At 47.5% G+C, this 16806-nt stretch overlaps 2 protein-coding genes across 3 annotated transcripts in view; one reads left to right on the forward strand and one right to left on the reverse strand.

Moving 5' to 3' along the window:
• Positions 1-5046, forward strand: part of Stk4 (serine/threonine kinase 4) — an 87816-nt gene extending 82770 nt beyond the window's left edge. For both annotated transcript variants that reach the window (XM_031372694.1, XM_031372693.1), the window contains exon 11: positions 1167-5046. In XM_031372694.1, coding sequence (XP_031228554.1) covers positions 1167-1325 — 159 coding nt within the window. In that variant the 3' untranslated portion in view covers positions 1326-5046. The remainder of the gene's footprint in view (positions 1-1166) is intronic.
• An 8185-nt stretch (positions 5047-13231) lies between these two features.
• Kcns1 (potassium voltage-gated channel modifier subfamily S member 1) overlaps positions 13232-16806 on the reverse strand; it is a 5508-nt gene continuing 1933 nt past the window's right edge. Inside the window, exon 2 of the mRNA XM_031372697.1 lies at positions 13232-14622. Coding sequence (XP_031228557.1) covers positions 14155-14622 — 468 coding nt within the window. The 3' untranslated portion in view covers positions 13232-14154. The remainder of the gene's footprint in view (positions 14623-16806) is intronic.

Here is a 16806-nt window from a genome sequence, read left to right on the forward strand (position 1 = left end):
GCAGTGACGCTCACCCCCAGTGGGGACAGTGCTGGCTTCTTCTTCCTAGGAGTGCAGTGACGCTCACCACCAGGGGGAACAGTGCTGGCTTTCACTCATAGCTCTGCAAGTCAGGCCACCCTCTTAAAATCAGCAACACCACACATGGGGCACAGATCCCATTTCATTCTTACGGTATTCCTGATGAACCTTCACTGCTCCTTTCCATAGATACAAACAGCTTGTGGAGATTGCTTTTTGATTCCCCGAGTGCTAGGGTTGCAGCTGTGTGCCCCGAAGTGATGGGGTTATAGCTATGTGCCTGAGACCTCCACTCCAGCCTGAGACTACAATTTGCCAGTCTCCTGGCATTTCAAGAGTCCTGTTTGGAACTTGAGTTGTTGCAAAAGGCTGTGCTGGGTTGGCCTGCCTTTGTGCAGAGCTGGCTCACATGGGTGGTGCCATCCTGCTGGTTACACTGTGACGCGGCCACAGGCTCGCTGGGAGATACCAGGCAGGTTATCTAGTCACTCTGCCCTGGCTTGTGCACCCTATAGCATGGGGACACCAGAACACTCCTGTCCTTTCTCAAGAATATTAAAGGAGCAAATCTGTCTGGCTCCCAGAGCTCAGCGTGTCAGCACTAGCCATATTTTTACTTTATATGTTGTCCTTTTCTCTCTGTGTATAAAATTAGTTGTAAATTTCAACGATTTGCCAGCCAAAGGTTGTGCCCATATGTTCAGGAGCCACATGGAGATGACCCACACAGAATGCTTGGTTTCAACCTAGTGAATGATAATGGGGATTAGGATGGCTGTGTGGGACACTAGGGCTTGGGGGAGGCTCACCTGCACTAAACAGTGGCCACTAAGGTAAGTTCCAGACACAGGCATGAGCACTGACTCTGGACTTGTATGGACTAGGCAAGAAGTAAAAGTCAGCCATTAGTTTTCATGCAGCAAGTTACTGTATCTGATGACTATGTACTTCAGAGTTTTTCAGGGATGCTTGGTCTCAACAGCTCTGTGGTTGTGGTCATTGGAATTAGCCGGCTCTCACTAGCTGCCGCTGCTCCCTAACTCTGACTGATCACAGTGCCTTCCTGCTCGCCTTCCTTCCGGGTGCTGGAGAAGGCTGGGTTCTCAGCTCAGACATTGTGGCAACTTTTCTCACTTCTCTTCTAGCTTAAGAGCTGGACTGTGGAGGACCTTCAGAAAAGGCTCTTGGCCCTTGACCCCATGATGGAACAAGAAATGGAAGAGATCCGGCAAAAATACCGATCCAAGCGGCAACCAATCCTGGATGCTATTGAAGCCAAGAAGAGGAGACAACAGAACTTCTGATAACACCAGCCCAGCCTTTGGTGGCTTCTAGGTTGTTAGACTCATGTCTGTTAGCCAGCACTTCTGTTCTGTCATTTTTCCACAGCACCTTTGTGAACTCAGGAATGTGCGCCAGTGGGAAGGGCTACTTGACAGTCATCGTGCCATTTGGTGTGTGCATTTACACCGGCAAAGTGCGTCTTGAAGGGTTTGTATTGGTGCTTTTAACTCAGAATTTTAGCCCACAGCAGCAGAGACTCCTAGTTCAGTGATAGCTGGGAAATTTTTTACATTGTTTCTTTTTTGTTTTCCTCCTAGTAATAGCTTTTGGTTGCTCGTCCTGGAAGACTTTTTTAAAAAAAATCTATAAATATGCATATATTATATATATATATAAATTATAAATAGATTCCCCACCCTGTGTGGTGGTGTCTCTGTACAGGTACAGTTTCAAACACGTCGCCTCTTTCCTGTGAGATTATGGTACTGTGCAGCAAGAGCAGAAGACACTGGGAGGCTCTTAGGTGGTCACTGACTCCCATGCACCAGCTTCACCTGTTACAGGGCTGCATGGAAAAATTTAGTCTTGGGTTGGTTGCGCCACCACAGTAACGAGCCTCGAGTGGTCACCACTGGCCTCTGAAGCTGTCAGTGATGCCAGGAAAAAAACCTGGAGATCTTGAGTTTGCTTTTTTTCCCAGGAGAAGCCTGGCACCCTCTTTGCAAAGTAGCCTGTGCTGTCTCAACGCCTTTCATCCATCTTCACCCTCCCAGCTGCCTAAAGTCTCATCCCAGATACTGCCCAGTGCCTTAAGAGGAGACACATCTGTGAAAGGACAGGCTACCAAGAACTCTCCAGCAAACTGGCCCTAAACCAGCCCTATCTGGTCCAGAAAATCTCAGTTTATGGGAAAAATCACACACAGCGTTCTGCTTTTCAGTTCTTAGATACAGGGTAAAGGGCGTTGCTTCCAAGGTCCACATCCAAATACATGATTGTTTATTTTTTCCCTCACTGTGGAGGCTCTGGCAAGGGTAAATTAATGCCCAACTAAGGCTCACTCCCAGAAGGCTTAGTTGGACTCAGAATGGCAGAGCTGGAAGGGACTGTCATAGTCAGTGAGTCTGACCTTATATTGTCCATGTGGGAGAATGAGACTCAGGAGAGATGACATTGCCAATGCCATAAATCAGGTTAAACTAGAAGCGGGGATTGGAATTCAGATCCTTTGTCCTGGATCACTGAGAGAATGAAGTTTACCTCACATTGTCCCAGGAACCCCTGCTTTTTCCTTGCCTCTTTGGTACCTGAGCTGCTATGGAAAGGCTCCCCAGAGGAGCCATGTCTTTCAGTCTCAGCATACTAGTGGGTTCCTTCCAGTGTCTCCCAGATACAGACAGGCACTGGCGGAGGGCCTGCAGCAGGGTGGAGGGCTTTACGAAAGGCAGGTACAGAACCATCCCTGCACCTTTGGCTCAAAACTTCAGTCAGAGAGTACTGGGAAGCCAGTTGCCCTATTATTTCTTCTCATTTCATCCCTCCAATGGGAGCCCTGATGGGGTTGCACCTGAGCATACTGAAATTTGACTCCTAATTGCTTTTGCTCCCTAACCCGAGAGTCAATAAAAAAGCAGAGGATGTGCTCTTCTGTGACCAGATTCTGTTCTTTGCAGTTAAAGCAAGTTTTAAAAAATGCAAGAGGCCTCTGGTCTGCAGGACTTGGCCAGCAAAGTAACTATGTGACAGAGAGAATTAGAGGACAATTCGAGGATCTTGCTGGGATGATAAATGGCTGCTAGTATTTCCTGGGTAGCTCATGGCAGGCACTGAGCTAGGTGTACTACAGGTCTGTTTCATCGTAATCCCCTGGGCTTATTAAGTTATTTCTCATTATCTCTCATATGATGAAATTGAGTTTGAAAGATTCCTTCCCACGACACTGTGGATCTGAATGCATGACATCGTCCTGTGGAGCTAGTCGTCACAGAAACAGGAGAGTCCTAAATCTTGGAGCAAAGTGACCATGATTTCTCATGAAGTCTTAAGTCTAAGTGGTATTTTTTTAAAGCTTAGAAACCAGGTGAATTAATAGTCAAGTCCCCAAGTCAAAGCCTTTTAAACCCCAGAACGCATGGCATGCATAACATTGGCTGTGCTACTTAATAGCCCAGCCTCAAGCTCTTTCCTCTTGAAGGAAAAGGCTTTGGGCTTTGCAGACAGAAGGAAAAAGCCTGAGGCTCCCTTCTGAAGCAAGATGGGAGGATAGGAAAATAGTTTGTCCTGTGACCGTTCTGCAGCTGTGAACCTAGATCTGGAGTCTATCTGGTTGCAAGCATGTCTGCCCCACACAGTTGGTCCACAGGTGCTTGGCAGTCCTGCTCAACAGACATTTGCCAGAAGCCAGTTGTTTTGAATTCCTGGCGAGGCATATGTGTTGTTCAGTGACAGGGGAGCAAACCATCCTTTTCTTGAGGACCAAATCCAAGGAATCCTGTTTCACTTCTCTGGAGCTTGAACATTTGTGACTCAGGCTTGCAGTGGACTCTGGCTGGGCTCTCTACTTCCAAAATGCCAAGGCCTACATCTAAATTTTCTTTTCAACAAACAAACAAAACCTCATACTCTCTAAAAATATTGTAGTTTTGCTCCCATTCAAAAATTCAAAGTGCATTTCCATTTTTGTCTCCTTTATGTATATTTTTATTTTATGTAAGATTTTATATTCCCCAGTAGATTGGAGAAGAATTTGACGGGCCAGGAGTGAGAGAGGTTGTTGGGTGTGTGGATAAATAGGAGCAGTAATCCGAAGCCTCAGGAGTTGAATCTTAGTCCCTTACTGTAAAGTAGCTCCTGACAGTGCCAGAAATCTACTTTACCATTTAAAACTCAGCACCCCCGTCTAATGTCAGGAATGAGAGAGATGACATTACTGTAGACCCTACAGATACTCAGAGACCAATAGCAGAATATTATGAACAGCTTCATGCTGATAAATTCACCAGCTTAAGTGAAGTGGACAGATGCCCAGAAAATTTACAAAGGAACTAGGCTTACTCAGAGATGAAATGGGCAATCTCAGCAGCCCCCAGCCCCTTTTCTACCAGAACTTGGTAGTTCTGAGACACGGGTAGCTCTCCATTTAAAGGGTCAGGAACCTGACACTCTGGTAGCAGCTGTTTCTCAAGGCCATGCCAGCAGTGTGACGGAGTCCAATTCTTATGCCACTGGCTTCCCGGCGTATCTTTTGGGCTCTAAAGATTGCTGTTCTTTATTTGGGGGGACGTTTTTCCTGCTCAAGCCACACCTCTCACCCTCTTACCCCTTTTAAAGCACTGTATTTGTCTTTTTATTAGAATTACATGCACTGTCTTTGAATCCTTGTTCTTTGTGTTTAGGGGGAGATCTCTTCCACCAGCCTGCACTCAGACCAACTTGGAGAGAAAAAAAAATCTTAAATGCTGTTGCTGATGTACAATTTTAAAAAATGTGAAGTTTGTAGCTTTAATCTTTTGTAACAAAAACTAACACTGGCATAAGTGCTGACTTGAAATGCTATTTTATAAGGTTTGGATGTAAATAATAGAGGTCAGCTGTTTGTATACATGTGAGACATAGCTTCTTCCTCTGCCATTTGTTTTTAACTTGAGGTACTTCCTGTGTGCTTTTATGTTAGAGTTGTCCCCTCATTTCTCCCCCCACACCTGTCACCCTTGTGTTAAATAAACTGTCCTTTTGACCACAGACTGTCCCCTTTTTAACATGAGGTTCTCCAGACATGTTAGTGCTGTGCAGTGTTGTGATTGTTGATGCTACTGGCTGTATATTTTGGGATCCAGAGCCAGGAGGGAGGTCAGCTCATTGACACTTGATGACAGAGACAGTTGACAATGCCATTGCAGTGAACTGGAATGGACATTGTGTGTGTATGTGTGTGTGTGTGTGTGTGTGTGTGTGTTTAATATTTTTTACATATAATTACTGTATAATATATATTATCTCTCACATGCATACACACACCTCCTCATCCTTGCCTCTTTCATTCTTCCCTTCCCCTTCTTCTGAGATGTCCCCTGAGCTTTAGAGGGATCCTCACATCCCACGTGGGGCCAAGCATTCCACCACCACCCTCAGCGCTTGCACCCATTGTAGGTTCTCCATTAACCACTGCCAGCCGCAGTAAGGAGCTTTTCTGATGAAAGCCAGGCACAGCACCAAACCCTGGGCTTGTGTATATAGAAGGCTATTCGACAATGCCACTGTTTAGCAAAATGATAGCAGTCAGTTTCTTCCTGAGGCAGTGACTGGACATACCTGAAGAGTAGCTCAGCCCAGAAGCACCATTAGAGAGACTGAGGAAAGTGACCAGCGTGTGTGCAGAGGGGAGTGACCATGCTGCTGAGCCATGAGGGAAACATCCAGAAACATGAAAAGTGTGGAAGAAGAAGCCAGGCCAGCAGAGGGTGAGAAGGGAGGGAGAGAATGAACAGGTGGAAAGACAGGCTGGGGCAGAAGCCTGATGGACGGCCACTTTGGAATCCTTGCACAGAGCCAGGCCAGACATGGGCCAGTGTTCAAGATGAAGCTGTAGGGACATGTCCTTGGGTGGTGCATCCTCATCCAGGAGTAATCCAGCCTGAATGACCCTGTGTTCTCTTTAGTCATAAGTTCACCAGTAGCAGGGGGGTGGGGGTGGGGCGGATGGATGCGGAAGGGCAAGAGTGGACCTTGCAAGTCAGGCTGCTCTGTAGCATTTAACGCTGGCATTCTGTGCTCGTCTGCTTCTCTCGGAGTGGGGCAATGGCGTTTTATTGCTTAATGTGTTCACTCCCTGAAACACTAGGCATACCTTTCAGACTCTTGCCAAGGTTGACAAATACTCCTATTGGTCAGATTCTCAGTCTGAGCAGAGAGAGGAATAATGATGTAGTTTTCTTCTACGCAATTGGCACACGACAGACAGTGCAGAGCCTTTCAGGTATTTTGTGCTTATTTTCAGTGGCTATAATACTCTGAGTCCACAGAGCTGCCCTCCAAGGTGGCATTTTGGACGCCATGGCAGTGTCGCAAGCAGGGACCAATGTGCTGGTTCTTCTCTACAATGTCCAAATGTTTTTAAAAAAATATGTCAAGGGTGAACCAGGTCTTATTGCACCTAAGCATGAAGCACTCTGTAGGTTTACTGTTACTTTTAAAAGCGAGGGCTGTGTGGAAATGCAGCCTTCCTTGTTAGAGCTTTGCCAAGAGGTGCCCTCCAAGGCAGCTGTGCTCATGAGTTTTGAGTCATTAGTTGCAGAACAACACACTGGCTGGTTTAATTTGTAACTTATACCCATAGCAAGTCTATGCACCATGTAAACAAATGGTCATTTTCAGAAGAGGATAATGTGCTCCTGAGAAATCAACAAAACAAGAAGTGACACTGAGAGGGCTGTGTGTGAAGCTCCAGGAGGATAGGGGCGTCTGCTGGGTAGAGCCTGTACAGGCAAGTAAAAGCCTGTGTGTGTGTGTGTGAGAAAGAGAGAGAGAGAGAGAGAGAGAGAGAGAGAGAGAGAGAGAGAGAGAGAGAGAGAGAGAGAGAGAGAGAGAGAGAGAGAGAGAGAGAGAGAGAAGGAGGGAGAGAGAATGTGTGAGAGGAGGACGGGGTACTGCTGGGTAGAGCTTGTACAGGTAGCCTTTGTGTGTGTGTGTGTGTGTGTGTGTGTGTGTGTCTGCATGCGTGTGCATGCGTGCATGCATTTGAGAGAGAACATGTGAGTGTGTGTGAGAGAGAAAGGGACTAGTATTTAAAGACACACTTGTTTGCAGTGCCATCATGAGAGGGTACTCAATTTTAATCAAGGACGTATCAAAACAAGTTTGCTGATGCTACACACCCACAGTTCAAACAGAAGATTTGTCGAAGGTAGCTAGGATGTGGAGCAGCTCAATTCTTGAATACTGATGAGCCTACCTGAGACTCGATAGTACTGGGAAGTTCCTCAATGGAATATGTACATATTTCTACAAGATGTACATGTATATGCATGGCATTGCTTATTATTATAATCACCTCAGCACTGCTGATTCCACAGTCTCATGCCTCCCGGGGTCTCATGCATGTTAGGTAAGCACTCTCCCACTGAGCCTTAGCCCTCTTTGAGGGCTCACTACATTGTCCAAGCTGTATCCAGGCAGGCTTTAAATAAGCATCCACCTACCTCAGCCTCACGAGTAGCTGGGATTATAGGCCTGTATTATAAGCCTGTAATCCTGGTATTCCCAGGTTGTCTCCATCGAAGAATCAACCCGGCACATTTGTGCTTAGCCTCTACGATCGGAAGAGGTCAGCTACATTCATGGTGGTATTGTGGTAGTCCTTCATTTTGTAAAAGGAAGCCATCCAGATACCCACTCGCAGTTGGATGGATAAGTGAAGTACTGCACTGGAGTACTAGACAGCTCTGCAAACGAGTCATCAGTAGCCATTGTGGAAGAATGAAAAGGCTGACCAAATGAGAAAAGCGAAGGCGGTTCATTTCCAGCTTGCTCTGTCACGCTCAAACTTGTGCAGACTCAGGCAGAAAGCAAGAGTGGGAACCTTCCTCTATGCTAGAAAGACGTGGAGGGCTTCAGCCTTGAATGGAGGCAATGGGTTGGTATGCTCTAGGCAAGCTAAGGACATTTTTGGGCTGCTAGTTGGTCCTCATTAGTAATGGAAGACATTAGGGGAGTCCACTAGTAATCAAGGCCTAGCCTTATTAGGCCGGCTCTAACAATAGTTATGGTTCTGCTTCTTGCATTACCACTAGAGGTAGCCGCAAGCTGGCTGCCTGCAAAGTCTAGCCCGTGGCAGGCTGGCTTCCTGGGCTGTTCGCTGTAAGAATGAAGTTGGGAAGGGGGGAGGCAACAGGGGTTTGTTTTTGTTTGTTTTTTTGTTTTTTGGAGAGGAAACTGGGAATGAAGAAATTCGCATATAAATAAAGAAAAAAAACTGAAAAAAAAAAGAATGAAGTTGGGTTTCTGGGTAGTTTGTGGTGGGTGGAAAGTCAAAGCTCTCTGTGAATGCTCTGCCCCTTGTCCTCGTGTATGTTTGGTTTCTCACTATACACAAAAGCCTGGCTGATCTCTCTGATACTAGAATAAAGTGAGACATGTCAGTTGTTGGATGAATGGACAGATATGGTTTCTATTCATAGTGGACATTACTCCATTCTCGGAGGGGAAAAAAGGTATTCTCACATGTTACAACATGGATTAACCTCAGCCATTACGATAAAAGAACATATCTATTATTTTGCTTACAACATCCTAGAGTAGCCAGGAAAGTCAATTGAGGAAGCCCAGATAATGTTTTGGTTAGTTTTGTTTGTTCGATTACTTGTTTGTTTTTTTGGTTTTTGGTGTCACAAGATAAAGAGCATTTTTGTTCTACAGTTAAGAATCTCTGAATACTTGGAGTAGAGCTCAGTTTGAATTCCAAAGTTGGTAACTGGCTGTGGCCAAATTCTCACCTTTATGGGGTCTGGTGTTGGTCAAGTGGGATTGTAAGAGGCATGGCCGCATTGAGAGTGGGGAGAAGGGCCCATAAAACTGACACAAACAGTTCATGACCTTTCTCTGTGTAGGAAAGCTCCCAGGTTCCTTCTTGTTCAAGGTTGCTTAGCTAGAAGGTGGAATCAATTTAGCCTGGAAAGCTAAAAGTAAACTGGGCAAGAAAGAATCTAGGGCATACAGAATTGCAAACACTTGTTAATTGATACCATGGGCTGGTGGAAGTGTGTGTGTGTGTGTGTGTGTGTGTGTGTGTGTGTGTGTGTGTTTGATATTTGATTCAGTGGGGGAAATGTGATTTGGGGCCATCTCTCATTTTGAGATGGAATCACTTACAGGGATTTGGCATTCTCCATGCTAGCTCCAGGATCTGGCTGGCCTCTAGCAACCAAATGAGTTGGCGAATGAAACTTGGATCAAATATTAGCCCACATGAATTGGGCTTTACAGAATCCAAATCCACTGGCATTCTGTAGAGGAAGGGAATAAGAGATTTCTGAAGACAGTATGCTGGGATGGACTTATTTGTGGTTTCTTCCCATAAATCCCACTAAGTAGAGCCTCCAGTGAACCCAGCATGTGTTTGCCCTTGCTCGGAGGAATGTCTAGGTCAGGAGTACTGGGCCTGTCTCAAAATACAAGGTGGAACCAAGCAATCAAGAAAGACTTATGACATCCATGTGCACACATGTACACACACATGTTACGCACACCTGCATCAGAAAGAAGACAGAGAAAAGAGAAAAGAGAGGGAGGAAAGAGGGAAGAAGGAGGGAGGGAGAGAAAGCGGTAGAATTTCACTGATACCCGCTGGGTTTACCTCCCTCTCTGTGAAGGGCACATCTTATTCAACAAGATCTGCTGCTGGCTCCTGCCTTGCTATTGGGCTTTGCGGATGAGTTTCAGGCTAACTGTGGACATCAAGTAATTTTGTGTCCAAAGGTGCCCATTGGGAACTGGGCACTGTGTCCTCCACTTAGATAGGAAGTCAAGTGTGACTGGCAAGGGTAGCCATGGGCTCATGAGGCTAGGCTCAAGTGGACCCTTGAGGTGTGCTATTTCATGAGGAGGTATTCACAGTTGCGGAATTGTGTATCTGTCTTCTAAAGAAGCACAGGGCCTACTTGCAGATAGATCCATCGCCTCCCATTTCTATTGAGTTTTGAAGCTTCAGGGTTTTGGCGTTCATGGCAGAATACTCCCCTAAGAGACACGATAGTGAGTTCCTGGAACCGGGGACTGGGTCTGTCACTTGGGTATTTCTCATCCCCAGGGATCCAAGCATAGAGTTATGGTGCTGTCCTGGGTAATCAGCTGTGCCATCAAGGGGAAATTCCATTACCCAGAAAGCATCAAGGAGTTCATGTAAGGCCATCTTACTGCTCCCAGCACTATCAAGGCTTTAGATTCTCTAGGAATAAAGGGGCAGACTACCCTATCGAATAGTGAATCTCAACCGTCAGAAGTGCCAGCCAAAGACGGGGTAAACATGGCATGGCAAACAGAACGTATTATCCACGCCAGCAGCAGCCTCTGCACACCGCAGCCATGGGACAAAGTTGTGATGTCTTCCTCACGACCATGACTTTCATTGCTGTCCCTCCAGTCTCATTCACAGAACATGCTAGAACCGTTCACTTGCTCTTTACAGAACACCGAGGTAGGATAGCACCAGTGGGAGAAATTGTTACCAGTGAAGAGCTGGATCCATCCAGCAGGATGTGGTATGGAGGTGTCTTTGGAGAGGGAATCAGTCAGTGTATGTAACTTATTTATGTTAGAAACATTTGTGTGTTAGAAACATGCATGCCTGCCCGTGTGTGTGTGTGTGTGTGTGTGTGTGTGTGTGTGTGTGTCTGTGTCTGTGTGTTTGATTCCCCAGAGCTGGAGTTACAGGCACTTGTGAACTGCTTAGCATGGGTGCTGGGAGTGGAATCTGGGTCCTCTGGAAGAGCAGTAAGTGCTCTTAAATGCTGAAGCATCCCCAGACCTATTCGGCCTCCTTTTGCTTACAGATCCAATTCCCCTCCGGGAAGGGTGTTGGTTTGGCTGAGTCATCTGCTTTTCTCGTTGAGGGGCTGGAGGACAGAATTCTGGGTTTACACATGTAGCAAATGGAACAAAATTAGTAATTCAAAGGCACAGCCATGTGTTGTCACTTAAAGAAGACACAAAAATAACAGGTATCCACTACATTGCAACCCTGTGTTTCTCAACACCACACGCACATATACACGCATGGAAGGTAATTAGAAGTGAATGTTTGGAAAGCAATATCCCCTAAACGGAAAGGAGGATTCTGGGCTGCTACTGAAGCCCCCAGAACTTCCCCAATTGCTCTGTTGCCTCTGGCCATGTCAGTTTCTTTGACTGGGGGAACTTGATTAACTTCTTTAGTTGCTGGATGGTAGCCTCCACTGTTACCTTATTCAGTACATGGGTCTTTGCAACTGCGATGGGAAGCATCTCATGATGACATCATCTTGGATCGTCCCCATGGACCCTAAATGCCATCACAAGTTATCTTTATAGGAGAAAGGTTTGGGGAAATTTAGTACACAGTGGAAAATGTGATAACATGCCAGGGCCGGAGACAGAGGTGATGATGGCAGGGATGGGGGAGGGCTGAGCAGGGCTGGTGCTCTTCCCATACATATGCCAGCAGAGCCCTGCTAACACCTTGACTGTGGACTTTGGGCTCTGAGAACTATGTAAGAATAAATGTTAGTTTAAGCCACAGAGTTTGTGGTCATTTGTCACAGAACCACTGAAAATGAGCAGCCCTTCCAATTCGTCCATGAAGGCAGTCGCCAGTTTCTAATGTTTGCAAACACACTTGCTCTCGCTTATTGTTTTCACTATTTGATTAGTTAACTTGTTTTCCTTTTTGCGTTGCTGGGAACTGAACCCAGGGTCTCAGGCATGCTAAATAAGTGCTCTCTCAGTAAACAACGATGATCTCAGTACTTTATTTTGAAACAGGATCCCTGGGCTGACTTTGAACTCACTCTGTAGCCCAGGCTGACCCAGAGATCTTCCTCAGCCTCCCTAGGCCACTGGGGTTACAGGCCTGTGCCACAAAGCCTGGTGAGTTATACCTTCTGATTTTGTTCATTCCAACTGGATTCTTGTCCCATGCAAACTGTTCTGGCTGGTGCCACCACAGACAACGCCTCTGAGGATGTGGATTATGGAGGGCTCCTTTTTATGGATTGCTCACCTTCCCCACTCTCCCAGAACAAACCTGGCAACCAGTTCCCATCCAAGAGAGAGAGAGAGAGAGAGAGAGAGAGAGAGAGAGAGAGAGAGGGAGAGAGAGGGAGAGGGAGGGAGAGAGGAAGAGAAAGGGAGGGAGGGAAAGAGGGAGAGAGACAGAGGGAGGGAAGGAGGGAGGAGGGAGAGAGACAGAGAGACAGAGGGAGGGAGGGAGGGAGGGAGGGAGGGAAGAGGAGAGAGGGAGAGAGGGGGAGAGAGAGAGAGAGGACACTGCTGCTCCAATGACATGCAACCTGCTGCAGACGCTTCTCCCCAGTCTGTCCCCACACTATGTTTAGAGTCTCCTTTGAAGGAGCACAAAGTCTGGATGTGTGTTTGGCTAGGCCAGAGGAGGGTGTGGGGAGCTCTCCAGTCTGTCCCTCATTGCGGCACAGCTGGACGCAGATGTTAGGAGGTGAATATGCGGGAATATGTGAATATGTGAGGAGTGTGGGGAGCCCCGAGAGGCCCTTTGGCTTAGCTCCTGTCTCCCCTGCAATCCGGAGACGTTGGGCACCTGTTGTGTACTCCATCTGGAACACTCTTCTCTGGAAACCTTTTTTTTTTTGCCTAATTACTGGTTAACCTTATTATAGCAGGTTAGACTGTCTCTCACTCGGGAAAGCGTTCTTGGAGGCCTCAGGTTGCAGACTCTGGTGGAGAGCACGAGCTCAGGGTTTCCTCTCTGGTAAAGTTAACTGTCGTGAATAGTCATGACTATCACATTGCTGAGCCTAGGCAATATGTACTAAATATCTGCTTTGCCTGGGGATGATCCAAAATGATGTCTTCTACCTTGAGACTCAGTGTGATGGAGCAGATAGGGCCCTGGGGAGGCCCTGATGATATAGAAAGGGGTACTCAGCCACACCGTATAAAAGTTTGTGGTGGTGGGGGGGCAGGACCCCTTCCTTCATAACTTGTTCAGCCAAAGAAGATTTGACAGGAGAGTATAAAAGATTTACCTCCATCAAAGATGACAGGGCCAGCCCTGGTCAAAAGGGACAGGAATCTCAGGCATTTGCCTGGGTGTGTCAAGGCAGGGTTGGAGTTCTGTGTGATAGACAGGGAACTTCCGAGGTTAGAATGGAAGCCGTGGTAGCCAGGGTTATAGTACTGTGATACAGGTCGTGACCAAAACTTTGGAGAGGAAAGGGTTTATTTGGCTTACATATCCCAGGTCATAGTTCACTGAGGGATGCCCAGGCAGGAGCATAAGGCGGGGACCTAGAAGCAGGAGCTGAGGCAGAGACCACGGAGGAACACTGCTTAGTGACTCACTCCCATGGCCTGTTCAGTCTGCTTTCTTATATACCCCAGGACCACCTGCTTAGGAGTGGGAGCGGCCATAGTGGGCTGGGCCCTCCCGCCTTAATCATTAATCAAGATCATGTCCCACAGGCTTGCCTGCAGGCACTGGGATGGAGGTGTTCCCTCAGCTGAGGTTCCTCTTCCCAGATAGCTGCAGCTTGTGTCAAGCTGAAGAGAACCAAGCGGGACAGAAGCATGCACGGCAGCCCTCTGCCACCAACAGTTCAGAGAGGAGCTGGGTCTTCTTAGTAATCTTCTCTCTGGGTCACACTCTGTGACAGATGGGCTAGAATCTAGTTCTGGGGAACCGGCGTTGGCCACCTTTCCCATGGCAGGTCTAGAGCTGGGTCTGGGTCCCAGAAGGTCTATTCAGGCTTTCTCTGTAGGGCAGCCCTAGGAAGTAGGTGTGGCAAACAATTGTGCTATTGATCCTATAGCTTCCAAAGACTCAACCCCCAGCTCCTTCCAGACACTCAGTGTCAAAGGCTGATTTCTCCGAGCCTCAGTTCCCTCATCTGTGAAATGGGGATAATCATTGGGCAGCCCAGGGCTAAAGGCTCATATGGAGGCTGTCCTCTTCCTCCTGTTGGTGTGTACTTACTTCAGAGGAGGACTTTCATGGGCTTGTGGAATGTAGGCCCCTATGTCTGGTTGCTCAGGTGGATGGTTCCCATGCAGACCCTAAGCAGGGGAGGACTCTGCTCTACGTTAGCTGATTTCCAGGCCGTGGGGAAAGAATGCAGAGCCTTGGTTTTAATAACTGTGAGATTTTGCAGGCTCACTGGGAGCTTGGGTCTCCAGGTCTGTAGAGCGCCCCTCCTGAGAAGTCTCCCGGGATGTTTCCAGAGACACGTCCGATACCCCGTCAACGCTGCTCAGCAAGTCCTCAAACTCGCGCTGGCCGCTGCTCCGCACGGCCGCCTCCAGGGCCTTCTGACGCCGGTAGAAGTGGGAAAACTTGTTGAAGATGATGGTGATGGGGAGGGCGACCACCAGGATGCCTCCGAGGATGCAGCCAGAGGCCGCCAGCTTGCCAGCCACAGTCTCCGGCACCACATCCCCATAGCCCACTGTGGTCATGCTCACGGTGCCCCACCACCAGCAGGCAGGGATTGTGTGAAAGCCCACGTTTTCTTCTTCAGCTGTGTAGGCCACACCGGAGAAGACTGACACACCCACGGCCAGGTACAGCAGTAAGATGCCCACCTCACGGTAGCTGTGCTGGAAGAAAATGTATGAACCCAAGTCAGAGACAGCTGGACTTACAGACCTAGTGTCAGGAGAAACCGAGGTTTGCAGAGTATAAAGAAAGGTCCAAGGTCAAATGGTGGAACTGAAGCCAAGTCTCAGACTCTGAAGGACCCTCTTCCAACTACATTGAATAACAAAACTCCCCACGACTGATCCCAGGCTTCATCTCTGTACGTGGCGCATGCTTGGCCACACTAATTCAGATCCTGATGGGTTTTATGCTCTTGTAGAACCAAGACTGCCACAGCTGATCTTTCATAATGCAAAGAGTTGGCTTCATGCTTTGAATTGCTCTGCAACATTTCTGACAAGTACAGAAATACCGTCTGCCCCTCAAGGTAACTGAAAGGATAGGAGTTCCCTAGATCATTTAAAGAATATTTGTGTACGGGCGCCTGGTTCTCAAACAAGGAAATTCTGTTTTCCTTGCCCACTCAGGGACAGTTGGAAATACTTGGAGACATGTTTGGTTGTCATAGTGGGGACAGCTGGCATGCATGTATACAGGCCAGGGATAAGGCCTGCTATCTCACGGAACAAAAAAACACCTGTCTTCAAATGACGGCAATGCTGAGAACCCCTGTCTACAGCAGGATCTCTCAAGCTGTAATTATGTAGGGGTCTGTTTAAAAAGCCAGAACTCAATTAAGTAGGTCTGGGGTTAGAGCCAGAGATTCTGCCTTCCTGGCAAACTTCTGGGGGCTGGGGAGGCTGTTGATGGCCTGGAATCTCATTTAGTAGCAAGTTACCCACTCACCTCCACCACCCTCCACCCTGACACACACACACACACACACACACACACACACACACACACACACACTATGCGATGCCTGTGTCTTGATTTGAACAGCCTTGGTTATCACTCTTCTCTTTCCTTACAGGCAGAGCTAGGAGCACCAAGCTCTGGTTCTCTGTGAAGTAGCAAGGTTTGGGGAGCAGAGGGCTCTACTCTAGGGTGAAGAATTAACGGGGTGTGGCTAACGTATTTCTCTGTGCCTGCCTAGTACCCAGGGGTCTTCCCAGGTCACATGCTGGCACCTAGTATCCTGGCTGCCCTGCATTAGGACTTGCACGTTGCCATGCCACCACTGGTGGGAGGGACTTTCGAGTGCCTTCTGGGAATTCTTCACAGGGTTACCTAGGGCTCAGGAGAGCACAAAAGGCTGGAACTGGGCACAGCTGAGTTGTTCTCTGGGGCCTGCCACTTACTAAGGAGCCTCCCAGAAATCCTGTTACTTCTTAGAACCTCAGTTTCCACATCTGTAAAGTGGGGACAGTACAAACCCTTCACAAACTCTGCAATGCCCTTGGAACAAAGAAAAGACAAGGAATGGGCCCAGAGTTCATATTTTCAACACCCCAACCTGCATATCTCTTCCCTGTGTCCTCTCTGCCAACATCCACTCTATTCCATTATTAGACATTGGTACGAGTTGTTCACATTGTCTCCTTCCCTGAACCAGGTTAATTTCACCCCCTGTGTAGGGCCAGTGGCCAATAAACTGCAAACCAAGCTTATAAAACCCAGCCTAGCCACTCCAGGATCTTCATTTACGGGAAGAAAATAAATTATAGCATCTTCCAGAGGAAGTCGTCCTAAGGACTAATCAATAGTGGATATGAAGCAGGCATGGAACACTCATTCTGTGCCCAGTGAGTATTAGCGCTAGGCTATTGCGAGACTGAGTGACCTGTGACTAACTTTGCCTTCTGATGATGCTGGGAGAAAGGCACCAGGAGAGAAGCCAGCTAGCATCCTGCTTTGCATATTTCTTTGCACTATGTTTTATTTGATATTTCACAGGTACATCAAAAGCCTTTCCCTCTCTTTTCTCTTTCCTTCCTCCATTTTCTTTCTTTCTTCCCCCTTTTTTGGGGAGGTGGTGGACAATAATGGTTCACTTTAATTTTTAAAAGATTTATTTAAGATCACATGCATATGTATGCTTGTGGCTACATGCATGTATGTCTGGGTGCCCACAGAAGTGCTGGAATCCACTAGAGCTGCAATCAGAAGTGACTGTCAGCCATCTGATGTGGGAGCTGGAAACCAAACTCGGGTCTTTGTTAAAGCAGTACCCGCTCCTAACCACTGAGCTATCTCTCCCCCATTCCTAACCACTGAGCTATCTCTCCCCCATTCCTAACCAC

The sequence above is a fragment of the Mastomys coucha genome, unplaced genomic scaffold (genome assembly GCF_008632895.1).
Source record: "Mastomys coucha isolate ucsf_1 unplaced genomic scaffold, UCSF_Mcou_1 pScaffold15, whole genome shotgun sequence".
Lineage (NCBI taxonomy): Eukaryota > Metazoa > Chordata > Mammalia > Rodentia > Muridae > Mastomys > Mastomys coucha.